Genomic DNA, 18,453 nt, shown 5'->3' with positions numbered 1-18,453 from the left:
GCAAAAGAACAAAAAGACATTAAATAAAATTATCATTATGCCAAAGCATGGGTTTAAATAATGACAGATTCTTGTTCCTGTTAAACTCAAAGATACCACATTTGTCTACAGAGATCCTGGAACTGCAAGTCCCTGGGACTGAGAGGGAAAAGTATTGCAATATGCTTGCCCTGTTCTAAGTTTTTTTCAATGCCAACCAATTCCTCATAGTTTGACTTGTCAGAGAAAGAATGATAGGGTAGGAAGACCTTTAGACTACTGAGTATGCCTGTTTTATGAGATGTTCTACAGTTTTATGACAATGGTGTCTTCCATTACAATTTTATTTAAGCCATCATAAAAGAATTTTTTTTTTAATTAAATAAGATCACATAAATATTTACTATTTGCTCTCTAGAGACAATTGTAAACAATACATAATCTTAGTTTAACCACCCTAGGTAAACTTTGAATTACTAGTTTTTTGAAGTGGTAGTCTTTCATCACAGAATTTGTTCAGAGCATAAAATACCTCTTGGTTTTAGTATTTATGTTTTGTGCAAAATTCTGCTTTGATTAGATCAGGTTAGGATTGGTCTCTGTGAACAAGTGGAAGAAAAGATGCCTTCTTTCTTCATAGGAATTAGCAAGTGGTTTTTATGTGTTTTAGTGGAAATGGGGAATAATCCTTGCCAGCTATGCCAAGTAGAATAGGAAAAAATGGTTATATTCTTAATTAGCTGTTAACTATTATGGTTAGTAAAGTTTATGTCATACGTTCTTCCCCAGCACTGAAATGCACTGCCTAGGAGAGCAGTTTGCACTCATGTAGCCCCTAAAGGGTCTCAACGCTGCTGGTGTAAATATCTTATCTTGAAAGTTTTCTTGGTTTTCAGTCCTTTGATTTGATACCTCAGAGAAACTTTGTTTGCTATAAAAATAACAATTTTATATTTTTACCATCTACCATCTAGATGGTTGTTGCTGCCTGCTCTGAGCTTCCCTTCCCCCTCCCAAAGACATGTGCTCCTGCCCATGTGCTTGGAGCTCCTTTGTTCCAAGCGTGGGCAAAACCAAATGTAACTCAGACTCTTCAGCAGTGTCTGATTGGCCGCTCACCCCGGGTCTGCCCCCCAGTCCTTCCCTTTCCCCTTCTCCGAATAAAAGATGGTCGAGGGGAGGCTCTGCCCTCTCTCTCAGCTCAGCGACTTTCCTGTGAACATCTCTGGTTGTCTGTCTCATTTGAAAGCTTCTAACTGCAGGGAATTGAGCGAGCAGGGAGCTGTATTTCTCCCTCTTTGCTTCTGCTGATGGTATTTGCTCTGCAGCTGATTCAGGTACTGATTTTAGAGCTACTAAAGTGCCAGATTGCCCGTGCTACCTCTCTGGGCTGCTCAAGGCTTTCTAAGGCATTGAACTACAAGCGCTAGCCGGTAAAAAGCTGAAAAGATACCTTCCACAGATGGTAGATGGTTGGCTTCATTGCTGTCAATGAGTTGACAGAGAAGAAAGCAGGACAGCCATGTACAGTGTTTTTCCTACCTAGCATGCCTGTGATTACTACTTCATACACCTGTACCAGTGACAGATAGGTCTGTGCCCATTCCAAATTTGGACATAAACACAAGTTCATTTTGATCCTGGAGCATTTATTGGGCAGAAACCTGACAAGATTTTTGGAAGAATATGGTGCTTGCACAGCATAATTGTAAAAAGTTCGGCAACATTTTCTAGGCAATACGGAATTGTGGAGACTCTTTAAAGTGAAAACGAAAGCTGACATTTTAATTTGATGAAGGACAAAAGAGGAGCCATGGAAGCACTCAAGGTGATGTGTGAGAACAATAAGCAAGAAAAGGTGATCATATTTTAATTAGTCCAGTGCCAGCCTAAGCATGCCTTTTCAAAGAAGCCAGAGATGAGCAAACAGCAGAATAAATTCAGGAGCTTTGGTGAATATCCTTGCTGAGTAGATAAAGTTGAATGTTTGAAATGGCATCAGAAAAAAATCAGAGATAACAACTATTACACATCTAGTCAAGGATTAAAGGAAGGAATTTTTAACAGTTCATAAGCATTTTCTTTTTATTTCAAACAGCTTCTTTCTTATTAACTTTTTAAATAACCCTGCTTTATGAAAATTTATTTTCGATTTTCTGTTGAGCATCTATGAAGGCTTTTTAGACAGCTCTTTCTGTGAAACCTTGGCTAGCTTCCTAAAAATTGGTTGACTACTGTCAGCATCAGAAAACTTTCAGTTCAGAAAAACTGTGCCAGCTTTCTGAAGATACAGTCTTGTACTTTGGATTTTTCATTCTCTGGAGGAATATTTCTTTTGTTTGCTCAGATGAGAAATAGGAATTTTGTCCATTGACATTAGCTAAAGCTGAACATGGCTTTGTTTAAAGACAATGGCATGGCTCCAAAGTAGGCCATTCACCAGTTTCTCTGGAGAAATTAAGGGATGTATGTTGTCAGATTTGCATATAAACTAAATGTTTTGTGTAAATACTCAGAGCCTTGTCTTACGGAGGGGTGTGGTGAGGCATGCCTATTATGTGTATTCCCTCTGACCTCTGCTGTCACACAGTCCCTGTCTTAAGAGAAGTTGGGCCAATGCATGAATTTATTTTTAAGAAATTATTTGCATTACTGTTATCTTATGATATTTCACTAAAATTGGCTTCAAACGTTAAAGCCTTAAGCACTAAAAGGATTGTAACAGCAGTTTATAACAAAACTCTGTGAAGTTTTTGTTAAATCATCATTAGTATTGAGTTAATATTATTTTTTGAAAAAAGACAGCAATCATGCAGGTCACAAAATAAGAATCTAGAGGGAATTAAGCAGCATGCCAAGTAGCGTTCACAGTAAAGACAAGAAGGGATATGACATATTTTTAATGCTATTTTATACTTATTCAGTCATCTCTTATTATATTGTCTGCCTGTAAATATCAATAGTTTTGCCCCTCTACATATTGTGAGGTAGCAGTCTGTACAGAGCCCAAGGCTGTAAGTAGTTAGGGAGGGAGGAGCTGTAGGGAAGAATGAAACTAGAGGGAGGTGATGCCATTACAGCTGTATGAGACAAATGGGTAAAGGCTTTTGTGATGATAACTTAGCAAGAGTTGCTATCAGCTGAAATACAGTATTTGGTTATCTGAGGTGACATAGAAATGTTCAGTGGTAAAATGTAGGAACAGCAGAGAGAGATGAATGATGATAAAAGAAATAGAAAATAGATTAAAAATAAGACAAAAATTCACTGATTTACAATATGCTGAATACTTTTCAAAATTATTTTTTCATATAGATTATTGATGCACATACTACAGAAAGTTAAATACCTTAAGTTGCTGTTTGAGATTCCTTGGTTTTCACTGTCTGCACTGTCATGGCAAAGAGAGAAGTTGTCCACAAATTAAGTTCACTGTTAAGATACAATTTATCTACAAAAAAATGCGAACAAAAGTGATTACTACTCCCCGTCTTAAAGGCAAATATATAAAAATTACCATAACTGTCATTTTTATGTCATCAATATACATGTACAAAACTTACCTTTAAAATCAAAGGAAGACATTTTATGGTCTAGAATGTATGCAACCTATGCATTTAGATCTCTGTGACATGCATGGGACCATGCAGCTTCATTCCTTGATATCAGTCCTCAGCTGTTACATAATATCCTGACTGGTACTTTGTGTGTTTAGGGGAAGAAAGAAAAAGCAAACAGGTAATTCACCTAGTTACTTAAAAAAAAGATCTGCTTGCTGACTAGCTTCCAAAATTCCTTCAAGTCTTCCAAAGTCAAGTGATTTTTACACTGTGACATGTGGATTAATTACTCCCATTTTAGTATATATCCTAGCAGTTAAGCTAGCCAAGTGGCTTCTATTTGTGAGTATTGATAATTATAGAATAATCACAGATGATTATGTTTTCTGTGATAATAATCACAGACTGAGCATGCTTTCTAAGCTCATTATGCCCTCCCACAGTCCTCTTGTTTCTTGATTCCTTTATTTTCAGGAAAATAAGCATCCCAAGACAGAAATTAGGAGTTCTACTTTTTCTGTGAATTTTGAGAGGGTCTGGACATAGTAGTCATTGAATAATACTCATAAAATTGGTAAATACACTTCTTATTTAATAAATGAGTGAAAATTCTAGTTATGCAGAATATCCAATGTAAAATGTGTATGCATGCATTTAATGTGGCTTTATTGGTTTTGTTATTAATTTTTAAACTTCCTCATTTTCTTCTCTAACAATCTGCTTATTTGTCTATATATACAAGCTAACTTCATGGGTTGTATTTTAACTGGTAAAAGCTGAATTATTCAGCTATAAAATAGCAAGAGGTAACTGTCTTCAGATTTTTTATTTATTTGCTTAGTATTCTGAACATAATTGTTAACTGCTGGAGAGGTACTATTTTTTTTCTTAGAATTCAGACTAATAGTAGGAATGTGCAAAAACTTCACTTACAAATTTTCACTGAAATCTGACAAGCTGTATTTGAATGGAAAAAGATCTTATATTTATTTCCTATCCAGAGTAAGACTGTCAAATCTCTTTGTCAAGTGAAAATAATTGTAATTGTGATGGAATGCAATTTACAGTATTTCACAGAGGAAAAACTTCAAATGACAAGTTGCCTCCACTCTGTTCTAAAGGCCTGAGAGATGTTAATTTCAGGGACTGACCATAAATGACCCAAAGAAATGCTAAATTCAAGTGGCTTTTATGTATTGATGTGTAGTTAACAACCTTACATTCTGGGCTTATTTTGTTTACATCTCTCTGTAGAAAAACACTGAGATTAGCTATCAAAAAAAAAATAGTACTTATAGTCTTGAAAATAATATGAGAAGTTAGAGCAGTATGAAATAAATATTTTTAAGAACTGTCATTGTTACAGGAACTTCTATGAATTGTTTTGGTTGGGATTTTTCATTCTTTCCATTTTGTATATTTTTGGTTCATTTTGGTATATTCTCTTCCCAGATCCATGTAGGATTTATAAAGTTTTAAGAGAGGGGAGACTATTCTTAGATATAAATGCCAATAGTTTTGCTGATACCAGACAGCAAGAAGCATTGTTTGCCTGGTGCTTGATTTTGTAGGACTGAAGTTTTTACAAGCTTTTTGTTTTGACAAATGAAATGTATGTCAGTAGTGACACTTCCACATTTTGGCATTTCTGCATAGTATTGTCTGTAGCATGTTCTTCTTTTCATGTTAAATGCTTTATGGAAGTCACAAAACAGACATCTAGCTGTAACAGTGGTTCCCAGCCACTTTGGCTTATAGAAAGGAGTATCCCTTATGGAATCATGTCTTGTGTCCCATATGAAAGGCTTCAGGACATGGCTTTTACAGATTTTCACAGTAACCAGTTGCTTACCTAGACTCTTTTAATAAAACAGACAGTGCTCTTTGACACCTTTAAAAGCAGTTACTGTGTGTTCCTCACTAAATTGCCCGCATGCGGCTGATTTGTTCATGTGCAGAAAGTACCTGTATCATATGCACAGTGAGTTCAATAAATGACATGCATGCACAGATTACTGCTTAAACATGAGTTACCTCTCTGAGACTGTCATAGAACTCAACATTTAAACAAAAAGCCCAGCAAAAGTCCTATAACTGGTAAGACAGACAACATAGTGAGTGTAAAAATGGTTTCAGATAAGAATTATGTCCATTTTACATCCAGTTTTTCTGAAGCCCAGCTACTATCAGAAAGCAGGTCTTGGATTTTGGGGATGGAAAAGAAAAGGAGAGATGTTTAGGCTATCATGCAAGTTTAGTCACACATGGATATAAGGTGTTAGCAGCCAGTGAGAGCCCATGGGTGAAATCAGATGGGCAAGAGAAGAGAAATATGCAAAGAGAAGAGAGAGAAAGTGAGAGGAAGGTAAGAGCAGGATAGTAAGGAAGATTTGCAAAGATGATTTTGCTGTGGAAAAGGCCTTGAAAGGTGATAGAAGAAGTTTTAAGATAGGAAAGCTGAAGGTCCTGGTGTGCATCCTGGAGCAAGAAGGGTTTGGAATTTGGTATGTCTCTCTCTAAGAAAAAAAGACTTCTGAGACAGTGGGTGTGTGGAGCTGAAATACTGAGGCAAGAGGGTGGGGAGGTTCAAGCTTTTCATGCAGAAGGAATGATGTCTGGATCTGAGAAGGATGGTGGTTGCATTGTGGCCTTGATTTGGGGAAGGAACTGGATACTTTGGGAACTTGAGTTTCAGTGGAGACTTGAGACTGAGTTAGAGGCTTGGGGCACAAGATGGGGAGTCAATGGGACATGCCTGCAGTCATTCACACAAGATAAGTGCTATTCTCTCATAAACCTCTCTGGCAATATATGATTTTTATTTCTTGGAAATACAAATCTCACAGCTCATCTTAACTAGCAAATCTTGCAATTTAGCTATTATGTTAGCATAACCAGAATCATAATGCCTCTTGATGTGTGTATGGGAGAAAGCGGGCATTTATGCAAGAAGTTTGGGATGATACCTTATTCGTGAAAAGAACATAAAAACACCTTTATACTTGAAAAATTATAGAATACTTGGAAATTTTGGTTTTTTCCTCCATGCTGTCATCAAGTCTGCAGGTGCCAACAAATTGGTAGACTCAGTGGGGCTGCTATTCAGAGAGAACAACAAGTTGGAGAAATGCAGGTGCTTCAGCAGACAAAGACCCTTTTGCCAGGGACCTAAAAAGAAAAACAGACCCAAGTAGAAGATGGAAAATACAGTGTAGAAGAGCACGTAGCAAGCCAAGTTGAGTCCTTGTTGGAATGCCACAGCGGTCTTTGTAGTTCAGAACATTCATATGTGATTTGGGAAAGTGATACATATATAGCTGATAAAATTTACAGTGACATTAAATTACTCACTTCACTGATGATAGTAAATATGAACTTGACAGCTAACAGTTGTCTTGATCAGTGACCTTGAGGAAGCAAGGATACATTTTCTTCTGGTCTGCAGAGAAAAGCAAAGTCAAGGACAGATTGATAGACTTAGCACAGGGCTGCCATTCAGAGATACCTAGACAAGTTGCAGAACTGTGCTGGAAGGACTTCGTGAAATTCAGCAAGGACAAATGCTGAGACCTGCATCTGGGAAGGAAGAGCCCCTGGCAATGAGACAGGTTGGGCACTTACAGCCTGGGGACAGATCTCTGTAAAGAGCCTGGGCATCCTGATGGAGAGCAAGTGTGAGCTGGAAGTGTGCCCTGGCAGTGAAGATGGCCAACATATCCTGGGCTTTGTGACCAGGAGTATGATGTATGAAAACCTGGACATGGAGCTTTTATCCCCTACTACTCAGCACACCACATCTAAAATCCTGCCGTTTTGTCTTCCTCCCCTGTATGGGGAAGATGGCAGTAGACTAGAGCGCTCAGAGGCCTGGAGAACCTGACGAGAAAGCAGAGGCTGAGAGAACTGGCTTCTTCAATCTGAGGAAGGGTAGGCTTTGGGGAGGATCTCTAGTCAACCTTATCATCCTTATCAATAAGGAGACCACCAAGAGGAAAGACCAGCTGTTCACAGTGATGCATGGCAAGAGGATGAGCATTAGGAGATACGAAAAGTTCAGATTTGCAAGTAAGGAAAACACTTCCACTGTGAGGACAGTCAGATGGTGGAGCACATGGCCACAAAGGCTATCCATCTCCGTAATGCATAATATGCACTGTGATGAGCTGTAAATTAGCTATTGCCATTTAAAAAAAGACATTTGGATAATACTGGGATTAATTTTCTGAAAACATTTCATGCATAGGCACAGTCAAAAGGTAAGCAGGAATTATTAAAATCATACCAAAATGGAAAATATTATGTCGTTGTCTAGATTTGCGGTGATCCCACATCTCAAGTTTTGCATATAATTTTAGATTACATCATCTCAGAGAAAGATAAAGCAGGGGGAAGCATATTGTGGAAAGGATAATTTGAAGTATTGAAGCTTTTCCATACAAAGGAAATTCAAAAGTTCTTTTGTTTGGAAAGCGTATTAGAGAAGACAGATACAAGAGGTCTGTAAAATTATGAATGGCATAAAGATGTTTTAGGGAAGATTATTCATGGTCTCTCAGAGGCATTCTTGCATTAGCAATTATATGAGCCATAATAGAGCACAAAAATTGGTGCTGTGGGGTCAGATGTCCACATTTGCATGTGAGGCAACTTACTTGCAATCCCAAGGGCTAAATGCCCATTAGTGGTTAAAGCGTATTACTGGAACACTTCTGAGCTCTTAGAGCTCATCTTATGTCTCTAGTTTTACCTGAAAGGAAAACAATTTGTTTGCTCCAAAACTCTTGCACCAAGGGACATAAAGTGCAGTAAATGGAGTCAGTGTGAGATCTGGTTCAAAAGCATGCAGAGACACATGTAATGCTGTTTTAACACATTGTTCTGAAAACAGCTTCCGAAGATCTAGCACACTAAGCTGCCAGTTGCTGCAAGGGCACATATGGGAAGGTCTCCGTCTGTACATGCATTTTTTCTCACAATCTTTCAATAGATCTATCTTATCTTCTGCAGAAAGAAGAGACTGTGCCAAAGTTATGTACTTTGGTATATCTGATTACCTCAGAACACTTGTTCGTACATAATTTAATTTTACATGAGCACTTATAATGGAAATGGTTATTGTAGCTTGCATTATTATTCATTTGGGGACATTTTTAGAGTAAAATTTTCTATCTGATACCTTCTATTCTCAAGTTTTTAAAAAGTAGGTCAATTTATAAAATTGGGAGACTATTTTAGTTTTTTTGTAGTTTTATTTTGTGTTTTGCTAGTACTTCAGCAGAAGGTTGCAAAACACAACAGATGTGCCTGCTGATGCTGTAGTGACAATCGTTTTTGGTTTGCACACTTTGGTGCATATAAAAGTGTGATTTGCACACAACATTGTTTTTGTTATCTAGTAACAGGTTCCCACTAGTAGTCTGCCAGACTCTGCCGGCACTGTGCATGCATATTCATGTAATTTGAGTAGAAGTTCTTGTTCAGAGTATAGCAACACAGGCATGTGCAAGGAAGTTAAATAAAATACACATTCTCACAAATACATGCCCATGCATAAATTATTTGGGGACTGAAATCCTGTATGATAAGATTTATTTTTTAAGAAGGAGAAAATACATTAGAAGGGGTTTGATGCTCCCTCAGGTCTTCTGTTTCATAATTCAAACCCCTACTCCCTGTTGCTGTTTAGTTTTTGAGGAGCTCTACAGCTCTCAGTTTTTATCTGCAGATGGCTAAGAGACATGGCTTATTTCCACTCTGGCTGGAGATACAGACATCTGAAGGTATTTTTCTTATTAGAATTTATTAAAGAATCACAGAATGATTCATAAAAATTGCACATTACATGAAAACAGATGAAAATCCAGAGTACAACTGTCCTTTGTCAGAATGGGACAGATTTTCTGCCTTTACACCACAGCTCCCAGGCTTTTTTTGTACCACAACCTACTGTCTGACACAGCTGCACAGACTCTTCTCTAACCTCATGTCTCGACATAGGGAAGATCTGTGCTTCCACAGTACCTCTCTTGCTGCATGGAGAAGTCTGGGGAACAATGAAGAAGACAGGACCCCACATTCAGGCCATCTTGTAGTCACAGGATTTTTACTTCCACTTGACTTGTTTGCATCTGCCTATATATTTTTAAGGTGTTATCAGCATACAAACAGTGATTTAAAAATTGAATTTTAACCTGGTACGCTTTATATTAAACATAAGGCACATAATATTAAAGCAAGCAGAATTTATTTTGAAGACTGTTTTGAAAAAGAATCTCAGACTCTAGAAATAGGAATTCAAATGTGTTTCAGCCACTGAACTATGTATATACAAATCTGGATATGTTTTGATTACTGAAGAATTCAGATCAGTAGACTTAGGGAATCCAGATTAATTAACTACTGAAGAGATTGATTACAGTGTATGGAGCCTTTCACTTCTAGATCACTGAGTCAAAGTCAGTGAAAGAAGGCACCAAAAGAGAGGTGTTCATAGATCTCGATAAAATAAGCAGATGGCATTACTTAACTATAGTAGAGAATTCCAAATACAAACAAACATATTATTTTCTAGACATGGAACACAGAGTTACTTTTTAAGTCTTACAAAATCAATTCCACAGATAGCTTCTTGTCCGACAAAGTGATGAAACTTAGCTGTGAGGTGTGAGATTTCCTGCTTCTATTTGTCTTTTTGATAACTGGGGGAAGGAGTGTTAACTTTTTTTTGCTAGTCAATCTGGTTTCTTTTAAAAAGATTTTTATCTCCTAGTCTGTTTTTCAGCAGGTTTTCAAAGGCACTCAAATACTGTAACAAGGAGGCATTTCCCACATGCTGCTCACAGGATGGACTATATGGACTTCGAGGATGATAGCTGTGGATGGTGGTTTGATATGGACATGGTGATAATCTACATTTATTCAGTCAACTGGATTATAGGATTTATTGTTTTCTGTTTTCTTTGTTATTTCTTTTTCCCTCTTTAGGCTGTAGAAATAACAGTTAAGGAAAATGACAGCCATGTGAACCACAGAAATGTGAATAGAAAAATATTTAAAAAGGTAAAATGTTTGACACTGCATTTTTGTCATTCAGAATTGTAATAGACTGCATCAAGCATGCTGTGAAGCTATTTGATTCTTCTGCTATATGTGACAAAGTACTTGAGTTTGGTTACAAATATACTGTGAAATCTGTATCATACTTCATTCAGTGGAGTTTTGCCTTTGGGAGATTTTGATGGGAAAATAATTTACCTCTAATTTATAAAGTGATTACTCTGTAGAAGTACTCTCAGTTTTTAGGGGAGGTCTGTGTACCACAACAGAATGTCATCCATAGAATCATTTTGGGGTTTGACTCCTGTTGACACACTACCACAGAAATGTGAATAGAAAAATATTTAAAAAGGTAAAATGTTTGACACTGCATTTTTGTCATTCAGAATTGTAATAGACTGCATCAAGCATGCTGTGAAGCTATTTGATTCTTCTGCTATATGTGACAAAGTACTTGAGTTTGGTTACAAATATACTGTGAAATCTGTATCATACTTCATTCAGTGGAGTTTTGCCTTTGGGAGATTTTGATGGGAAAATAATTTACCTCTAATTTATAAAGTGATTACTCTGTAGAAGTACTCTCAGTTTTTAGGGGAGGTCTGTGTACCACAACAGAATGTCATCCATAGAATCATTTTGGGGTTTGACTCCTGTTGACACACTTTGCTCACTCACTGGTGCTTCAATTCATCATACATAAAAGCAATAAAGAGGCTTCCCATTTTTACTCAGATCTTTTGGGAGCAGGAGCAGTGCTGCACCATGCATTATATAGACATTCATCAGAGCTATTTCAGTGGCTTGATCCAAATCCTGAAAAATTTTGACAACTGATAGACCTGTCAGCATTCCACTGTGGACATTTTGAACCTATTGACCAAAAAGAAAAATTATACTGCAGTGTGCTGCCAGTTCATCTTTTCAGCAAATAGCCATCAAAAGGAATCAACTAACAACCATAAGTTCTGCACAATAAGAGGACCATTTTTGTGCAGATTTCCAGTGTAGCACTGTGCCTTTTTTACCCATCCAGGTGAGTGTGTTTGGATTCAGCAAGACAGCTAATGGAGGGCAAGCAGTAGGCCTGCTGGCTGTGATGCTGTGAGACACTGACCCAAATAAATACTGGCAATAGAAGTATTCTCCAATGTAAATCAGTATCATTATTAAATTGCTGTAATAATTGAGGATACTCTTTAAGTGTGGGCTCTCCAGGACTTCATGTCTCATGGGAGAGTACATAAGAGGGCACAGTATTTATTTGCACCTTTCTTGTGAAACAATTCTAAAGCACTTTATAGTTATTCTGTATATAGATTGATGACTTACAGTACCAAACTGCAGCCAGTTCAACAATCATTCCAGACTTGCTGCTTTACATGGTATTTTCAAGTGAAAGTGAAAGAGCATCTATTAAATTATAGAAAAAGATACTAGAAACTAATGTGGGAATCAGGTACTGAAGAATGGCACAAGATACTTTAGGGCCTTACTTGTCAGGAAGGTACAAAGAAGTTTTTATTTCTAATGGCATGACTCTTCAAAGTACACTGTACTTTCATCTAGAAAGGCATGGGAGTGTAGGTATATTGTCCCTCTAGTATCAGAATTTGTGTGGGAGACCTGTGGTTTTTCAGTAGGTGGTGTACTCCCCTGTTCTAGCAGAGAACAAGGAGAAATGTGTTGTGGAAGGTGCCATCTGCCAAATGTGATGGAATGAAATCAGAGTTTTATTAAGCATGAGCTTATATTCCTTTACTGAAGCAGCTCCAGCATGGTCAACCTCTTACAGGCTGTGAAGGGATCAGGACCAGAAACTTTCACTTAATCTGAAAACCAGCAGTAAATCAACTACTAATACTTAGTTTTCTTACAGGCTGCATAAAACAATCTTTTCAAGAATATAAGAGTAGAATTTAAAATTACAAGTGTAACTACACTGGTTAGACTAAATAAACTTTGCCACCTTTTTTAATAGATGCAAATTTAAAGAGATGTGAAAACTGAAATTCACCATCACCACATAGTTGTGTTTGTGACAAAAATGCATTTTTGTAATAATAATCCACTTAGTTACTTTGTCTCTACCTAAAAGTGACTGGCTCTATTATTAGTGGCAGTAGGCATAATGTTTTAAAAGGTTTAAAGCTGTAATAAATCATTTGGTGAAAGTCTTTTAAAAGCTAGTCTTTTAGAATCTGGGGGCTCCTCATATGTCATAGGCTCCTGTTTGGTACATGCAGATGTGTGGGTGTGTATGCTAAAATATTATCAGTAACTTTAAGCATTTCTCTCATATATGCCAAGACTGGCATTCTAACTGCAATTTTTGTTTGCCACTCTAAACTTATGAAATTACTGTTCATATCTCAGCAAAGGGAGGGACCAATTCACCTGTTAAGACAAAACTGCTTCTACCTTTTGATCTCATAAAAAAACAAAAATAAAAAAATGTCATGAAAAATTACTTTAACTCAAGTGACATAGTCTAAAATTCCAGTAATGTTATTTAAATTTTTTTAACTGAGATGTCTGATAAAGCAATATCCTTCAGTAAATATTCAAAAATATATTGAGACATAGGAAATGTAATATAGGTGCTAACTAGTTATATAAGAAAAAGTTTCATCATTTTTAATAACATGTTGTGGATACAAAAATGCTGTCAGCAAGAAATTCTCCTGCTTCTTTCTAGTCCCGTGGGATACTTTTCTCTCTCACAAAGATATTTGCAGAGTTCTATAAACTATGAACACCTGCGACCTTGCAGAGCTTTGTTTATGGTACAGTAGGAAAATATTTTGACAATGGATGTTTTAGGATTTTAGCCAGTCAACCCAGGGGGTGGCTGATCCTTTGTCCAATTAGACTATGAAGAAAAAAGTCTATAAAAGAGTTTGTAAAATAATTAAATAAATCAATCTTGCTGCACAATTCCTGCCTGCTGGATCTTCTCTCCTCCTCCCTACGGCTGCAGGATACAGTAGTAACATGTTTCTGTGGTTTTATTTGAAAAAGGGCAACAAAGAAGAGGAGAAATCCAATCTAAATTGGCCCCTTCTGTACATTTTTGATAAGAATTGATGGCTGAGAGTGCAACATTTTTCTAAAGTTAGTAGGTCTCACAATTTTGTAGGACATTTCTAATTGTTTAATTCTACCTTTCTTCAAGGCCTAAACAATAAACTGTTTCTTGAGCAATATTGTTTTACTGGTTGTTATTAATTCCAGAGGAAAATTATTTTAAAATTATTAAAAATGTACATGATGAAGATCTGCGAGACATCCGCTACTGGAAAACACCTAAAAGGTATAGAGTGGAGATGCACTTTTTTTGTCATGTATTGGGTTTTTTTGAGATACATAGCTTTGTAAAAATGCAGTTACAATTCAAAGGCTCCAATTTGAAGTTTGCTGTAATGCTGTTGATATCTCTTGGAGCCAGAAGAGGTCCTTTGTAGGCTATTTTCTGGTTAAATTTGTACTGATCAGCAAGCTTGTATTTCTTAACTACCTTAGTATTAAAATGTTTACAATAAAATTTAGTTGTTTTGATTATTTTGCAGCCATTTCACAATTTTGCTTGGTGGAATTAAAATTTTTTTTCAATCATTGTCTTCTTTGATATCTCTTTTATGGGTGCAGCTAAGGTTTGCTGAATTTTTCACTACGGGGATTACCTCTTTTCATACTTAGCAGCCTTTTTTTTTGTTTCAGTACTTTCCAGGCAGCAGTCAGCTCTTGTCAGAAATCATCTGGAGGTATGGTCTGGATCTTAACACATTCTGATGATGGCGAATAGTCAGTACTGGTGCTGTTAGTCAAGACCATTTAGCTGTTGAAGACAGCAGAAATCCAGAACAAGACTAACTTTTACAGGCAAAGGAACTTCATGCATACTCAGAAGTGTGTGAGGTTTTTTGCCTAGCAGTGGGTATGTTTGTAGCTCCCCTACCTGCCAAAGGTTCAGTCATTTTACTTCTCCCATGAGACAGTTCTAAAAAAAATCCCAAACAATAGCTGCTCCGGGAGTAGCTGCTCTGAAGCACAGCAGAGTCTTTCATGGCTGTTTGCCCTGCCTACAGAAGCTCAGATCCAAGTTAAGCTTTTTCCAGTATTCTACATACACACCTCGTGGTTTTATCACATCAACAACAGCCTCAATTACTGATACTGAGTTGGAAAAGAAGGAAGAACCAGAGTTTAGGTATGTTTTGTCATTTTTAGAGAAAATTATTGCTGATAATGTGAAAGTCTGGGAGTAAGAGTAACTACTTTAGCTATCATCTGACAAGTAACTGTCTTGACAGTGTGTAGTGTTGCTTTTGTGGATGTGTTTTCAGCGTCTTTTGTTCTTTGCAATCCTGACAACATCATGAGATGCACACTTTCCTCTAGGGAATTCCAGGTCACAGATGAACAGAAAAGAAAGGTAGGACATCAAGAGCATGTGCTGATGTTCAGCCCCACACCCAGGCAGATGCTGTGAGGAAGGAGGAAAAATACGATGTGGATTGCTCTGGATCTGGAGCAAGACATGAAGCTCTCCTTAGAGATGCCTTTTATTTAGCAGAAAGTTCTAAGACAGTTATAGTGTAAGGACTTAAAGATAACAGTTTTCTGTTGCAAATGCAGTTGCTACAGAAAGACTTTGTCATGAGATAAGCACAGAATGGAGTGACAGGATGGCGTAACTCCAAGCCTGCAAGGTCTGGCTAGCACATCCCGGGTAATCCAGACAAAAATTCACACTGTGACAAAGTGTGTAAAGAAGCAGCTGCTCATATGCATATCACTGGTCAAACAAAGATCACCCCAAGTTATAGGACAGCTGGCATCTTCAGCCACCAGAGGCCCCTTCCCCCAAATATGCCTCTGTGGATACCTGAAACTTGGACTGTGAACTGAGCCACCATGAGGAATACTTGAGACAAGATAAAGGTGGTACTATTGTCTGTTATCTCAGGCCTAGGGGGAGGTAAACAAAGCTGGGGAAGAAGAATGAATGAGTGATAATGGCTGAATTTATGGGCCACAAGGAAAGCCAACTCACCAGCTGTGCTGAAGTCAGCTCAGACTGGGTAAAAGGTAATTCTTGCAGGGGAGATTGCAGCCACTGACTCACAACCCAGAAGAAGACTGAGCATGGCACTAATTATCATTAGAAGTGAGGGAATCATTTAGCCAATAGAATAAGAGAACTGTGTAGCCAATGACCATTAATTCCTTTGCTTACAAAAATGTATAAATAGTGAAAAGCTTTGAATGACCTCAAAACCCATACCACCAAGAACCCCCAGGTAAAGAAGGACCAGAAGGACCACGGGTGGTGACTATCTTCTGCTCTCTATTTCTTTCACTCCTTCTCTCTCTCTCTCTCTCTCCCTCTTTCTCTTTCACACTCATTTTATTGTTAAATAAAATCCATACTATTGACTTTGGCATATGGTCTCATTTGCACCTTAGTTCAGACCAAGGCTTCTCTCAGTAATAGGATCTTTAACAAACAGTGAGGTGGATTTAAAACTGGCTGAACAGCCAAGCTCAGAGTGCTTTGATTAGGGGCACAAAGTCTGCCTGGAGGCAAGTAGCTAGGGGTGTATCCCAGAGAAAAAACCTGGGTCCTATCCTGTTAATCATCTTCATTAATGACCTGGATTTTGGAGCAGAGCATACCCTCAGCAAGCTGCAGAGGACAAAACAGGAAGAAGTGGGTAATACACCAGAGGGTTGTGCTGCTGTCCAGTGGAACTCTGACTGGCTGGAGAAATGGACTGAAAGGAACATCGTGCTGTTCAACAAGGAGAAGTGCAAAGTCTTGCACCTGGGAACAGCCCCCCCATGCCTCAATACATGCAGGAGGTCACCCAGCTGGAAAGCAGCTCTACAGAAAAGAACCTGGGGGTCCTGGAAGACTTCAAATTGAGTATGAGCCAGCAGTGCATCCTTATGTCAAGAAGGCTAATGGTGTCCTCAGCTGCATTAGGCAGTGTGGCCAGCAGGTCACAGGAGATGATCCTGCCACTCTGCTCAGCACTGATGAGGCCATCTCTGGGGTGCTGTGTCCAGTTCTGGTCTGCCCTGTGCAGAAGAGATACAGAGCTATTAGTGAGATGTCAGCAAAGGACTACTAAGATGATTAAGGAAATGAAGTTTCTCTCATATGAGTAATTCTGTGAGTCGACACACAATTGACTGGTTGAGGACTAGAATAAGTGATTCCTCAGTAATGGGTAAATAAAACAGAAATATCTGAGGAGAACATCATGTTTTCCCTTAATAACAAAAGGCAGTACAATGCTGGAAGAACTTGGCCTACATTTTTGTTCATTTCTGTTCTTTTCTGTACATATCTGTAATTCTCTGTCTAGAATAATTAATTTTCTTTTCTTTCACTGTTATCTTGAGTCAATACAACCAGTCTCTCTTTGGTAACAGTTCAATCTTTAAGGGGTTATTTTTCTTCCTACTTCTTGAAATCTGGTTGTTGCAGTTGTCTGCAGTACTCAGAAAAGTACTAAGGAAAGAATCACAGAAAGTTTAGTTGTATTATTTCAGTATGAGTCATCTTACTGTCAGAAATCGATATGCTGACTTTATAGCTAAACTTTTTATTATTATTTAAATTTTAAAGCTTAAAATCTAATTTTTTACAGGTAAGGGTTTGAATTCAAATTTCAAACATTACCTCCTAATTTTGGCTGCCTCAGTTTGTCATTCTCAATGTGAGACCTTCCTTCTAAAGTGACTTGATGCAGAACTGAAGATCACATTTCTCCAAAATGGGTTTTTTAGGATTTCTTATACTGGGATCCAAGGCCTTAAATATATTTAAGATGGACTTCAGCAGTGATCTGGATCCCAGCAGAATCAATAAGAGTCATCACTGTAAAATCTAGTTTCTCATATACACCTGCAACTGAATTTGTGTCTTACAAACTTTTTCTATTACTGTAAAACATGTTCTGATGGCATTTCTGTAGTTTTGAGAATTTCTTGTGAAAGGAAGTTCACATTTTATATTTACTTATATTTGATTCCTCTATGACTGAAAGTAAACTAAACCTCCAGAATAAGGTTAATTATTATTAAATGTATTATTATTATTAAATGTATTAGGATTTCTTTGTTGCTGTGATGTAATCCTGGAAAATAAATACTGTCAATATTAGCTTAATAAAATTACTGAGTTAAAAATAATAATCATCTATTTAATTTTCCAGCAAATATCTTCTTTGGTTGAAATATTTCTACGTTTCTGGTAAGGCACTAAAATGTGTCTTTATTTGAAAGTACTTTCCACTGTTACACTGTGGAAGGTTAACCATGAAATGTAATAATGTATAATTGAGGACATTTAACTTTTCACTTAATCATATTTTTACAGTTTTTTTATTACTTTAAAAAGTTCCTAAAAGAAGACTGAGGGTATGTATAGTCCCATAGTTTGGTTTCACTAAAATTACTTTATTACAGGCAAATCCTACAGGACAAACTTCATCTCTGATGAACACTGCAGAAAATGTACCAAATGAACCGACAAATTTGATCAGAGGAATGCTTCTGGACAAGTCATCAGATTGACACTGGAAAAAAAAAAGCTCTGGGCTTGCTTTTTGTCTTGGTTTGAAAGACAGGTGTCTGCTAAGGAAGGCAGAGGCCCCCCCTTGAAGTGGCAGATATAACCCCTTTTCCCTCCAAGTTATTATATTTTGAAATCAAGGGCCTTTAGGCAAAGATGTGGGAAATAGGAATAACAGTTCTTTACTCTCTCTCTCTATATATATGTATATAACCAGCCAAACAAAACAACAACAACTATGGCAGTAACAGCAATCACAAACCCACTCCCAGC

General features: G+C 37.4%; 1 protein-coding gene and 1 long non-coding RNA gene across 9 annotated transcripts in view; one reads left to right on the top strand and one right to left on the bottom strand.

Moving 5' to 3' along the window:
* The window catches only part of RNF180 (ring finger protein 180), a 65,357-nt gene extending 54,268 nt beyond the window's left edge, over window positions 1-11,089 (top strand). For 2 of the 5 annotated variants that reach the window (XM_017743761.1, XM_017743752.1), the window contains exon 6: window positions 10,321-10,740. In XM_017743761.1, coding sequence (XP_017599250.1) covers window positions 10,321-10,523 — 203 coding nt within the window. In that variant the 3' untranslated portion in view covers window positions 10,524-10,740. Of the gene's footprint in view, window positions 1-10,320; window positions 10,741-10,921 lie in introns of those variants that run through there. The other 3 variants (XM_017743740.1, XM_017743734.1, XM_017743729.1) reach the window with 3 other exon arrangements.
* LOC108449028 overlaps window positions 1-18,453 on the bottom strand; it is a 55,547-nt gene that overhangs the window by 22,196 nt on the left and 14,898 nt on the right. For 2 of the 4 annotated variants that reach the window (XR_001865125.1, XR_001865127.1), the window contains one exon: window positions 1,374-3,430. This is a non-coding gene — a long non-coding RNA (uncharacterized LOC108449028). Of the gene's footprint in view, window positions 1-1,373; window positions 3,431-15,700; window positions 16,680-18,453 lie in introns of those variants that run through there. The other 2 variants (XR_001865126.1, XR_001865128.1) reach the window with 2 other exon arrangements.

This window comes from Corvus brachyrhynchos, unplaced genomic scaffold (assembly GCF_000691975.1).
Source record: "Corvus brachyrhynchos isolate BGI_N302 unplaced genomic scaffold, ASM69197v1 scaffold310, whole genome shotgun sequence".
NCBI lineage: Eukaryota > Metazoa > Chordata > Aves > Passeriformes > Corvidae > Corvus > Corvus brachyrhynchos.
The sequence above is the reverse complement of the archived record's forward strand: the minus strand, read 5'-3'. Positions and strand labels throughout refer to the sequence as shown.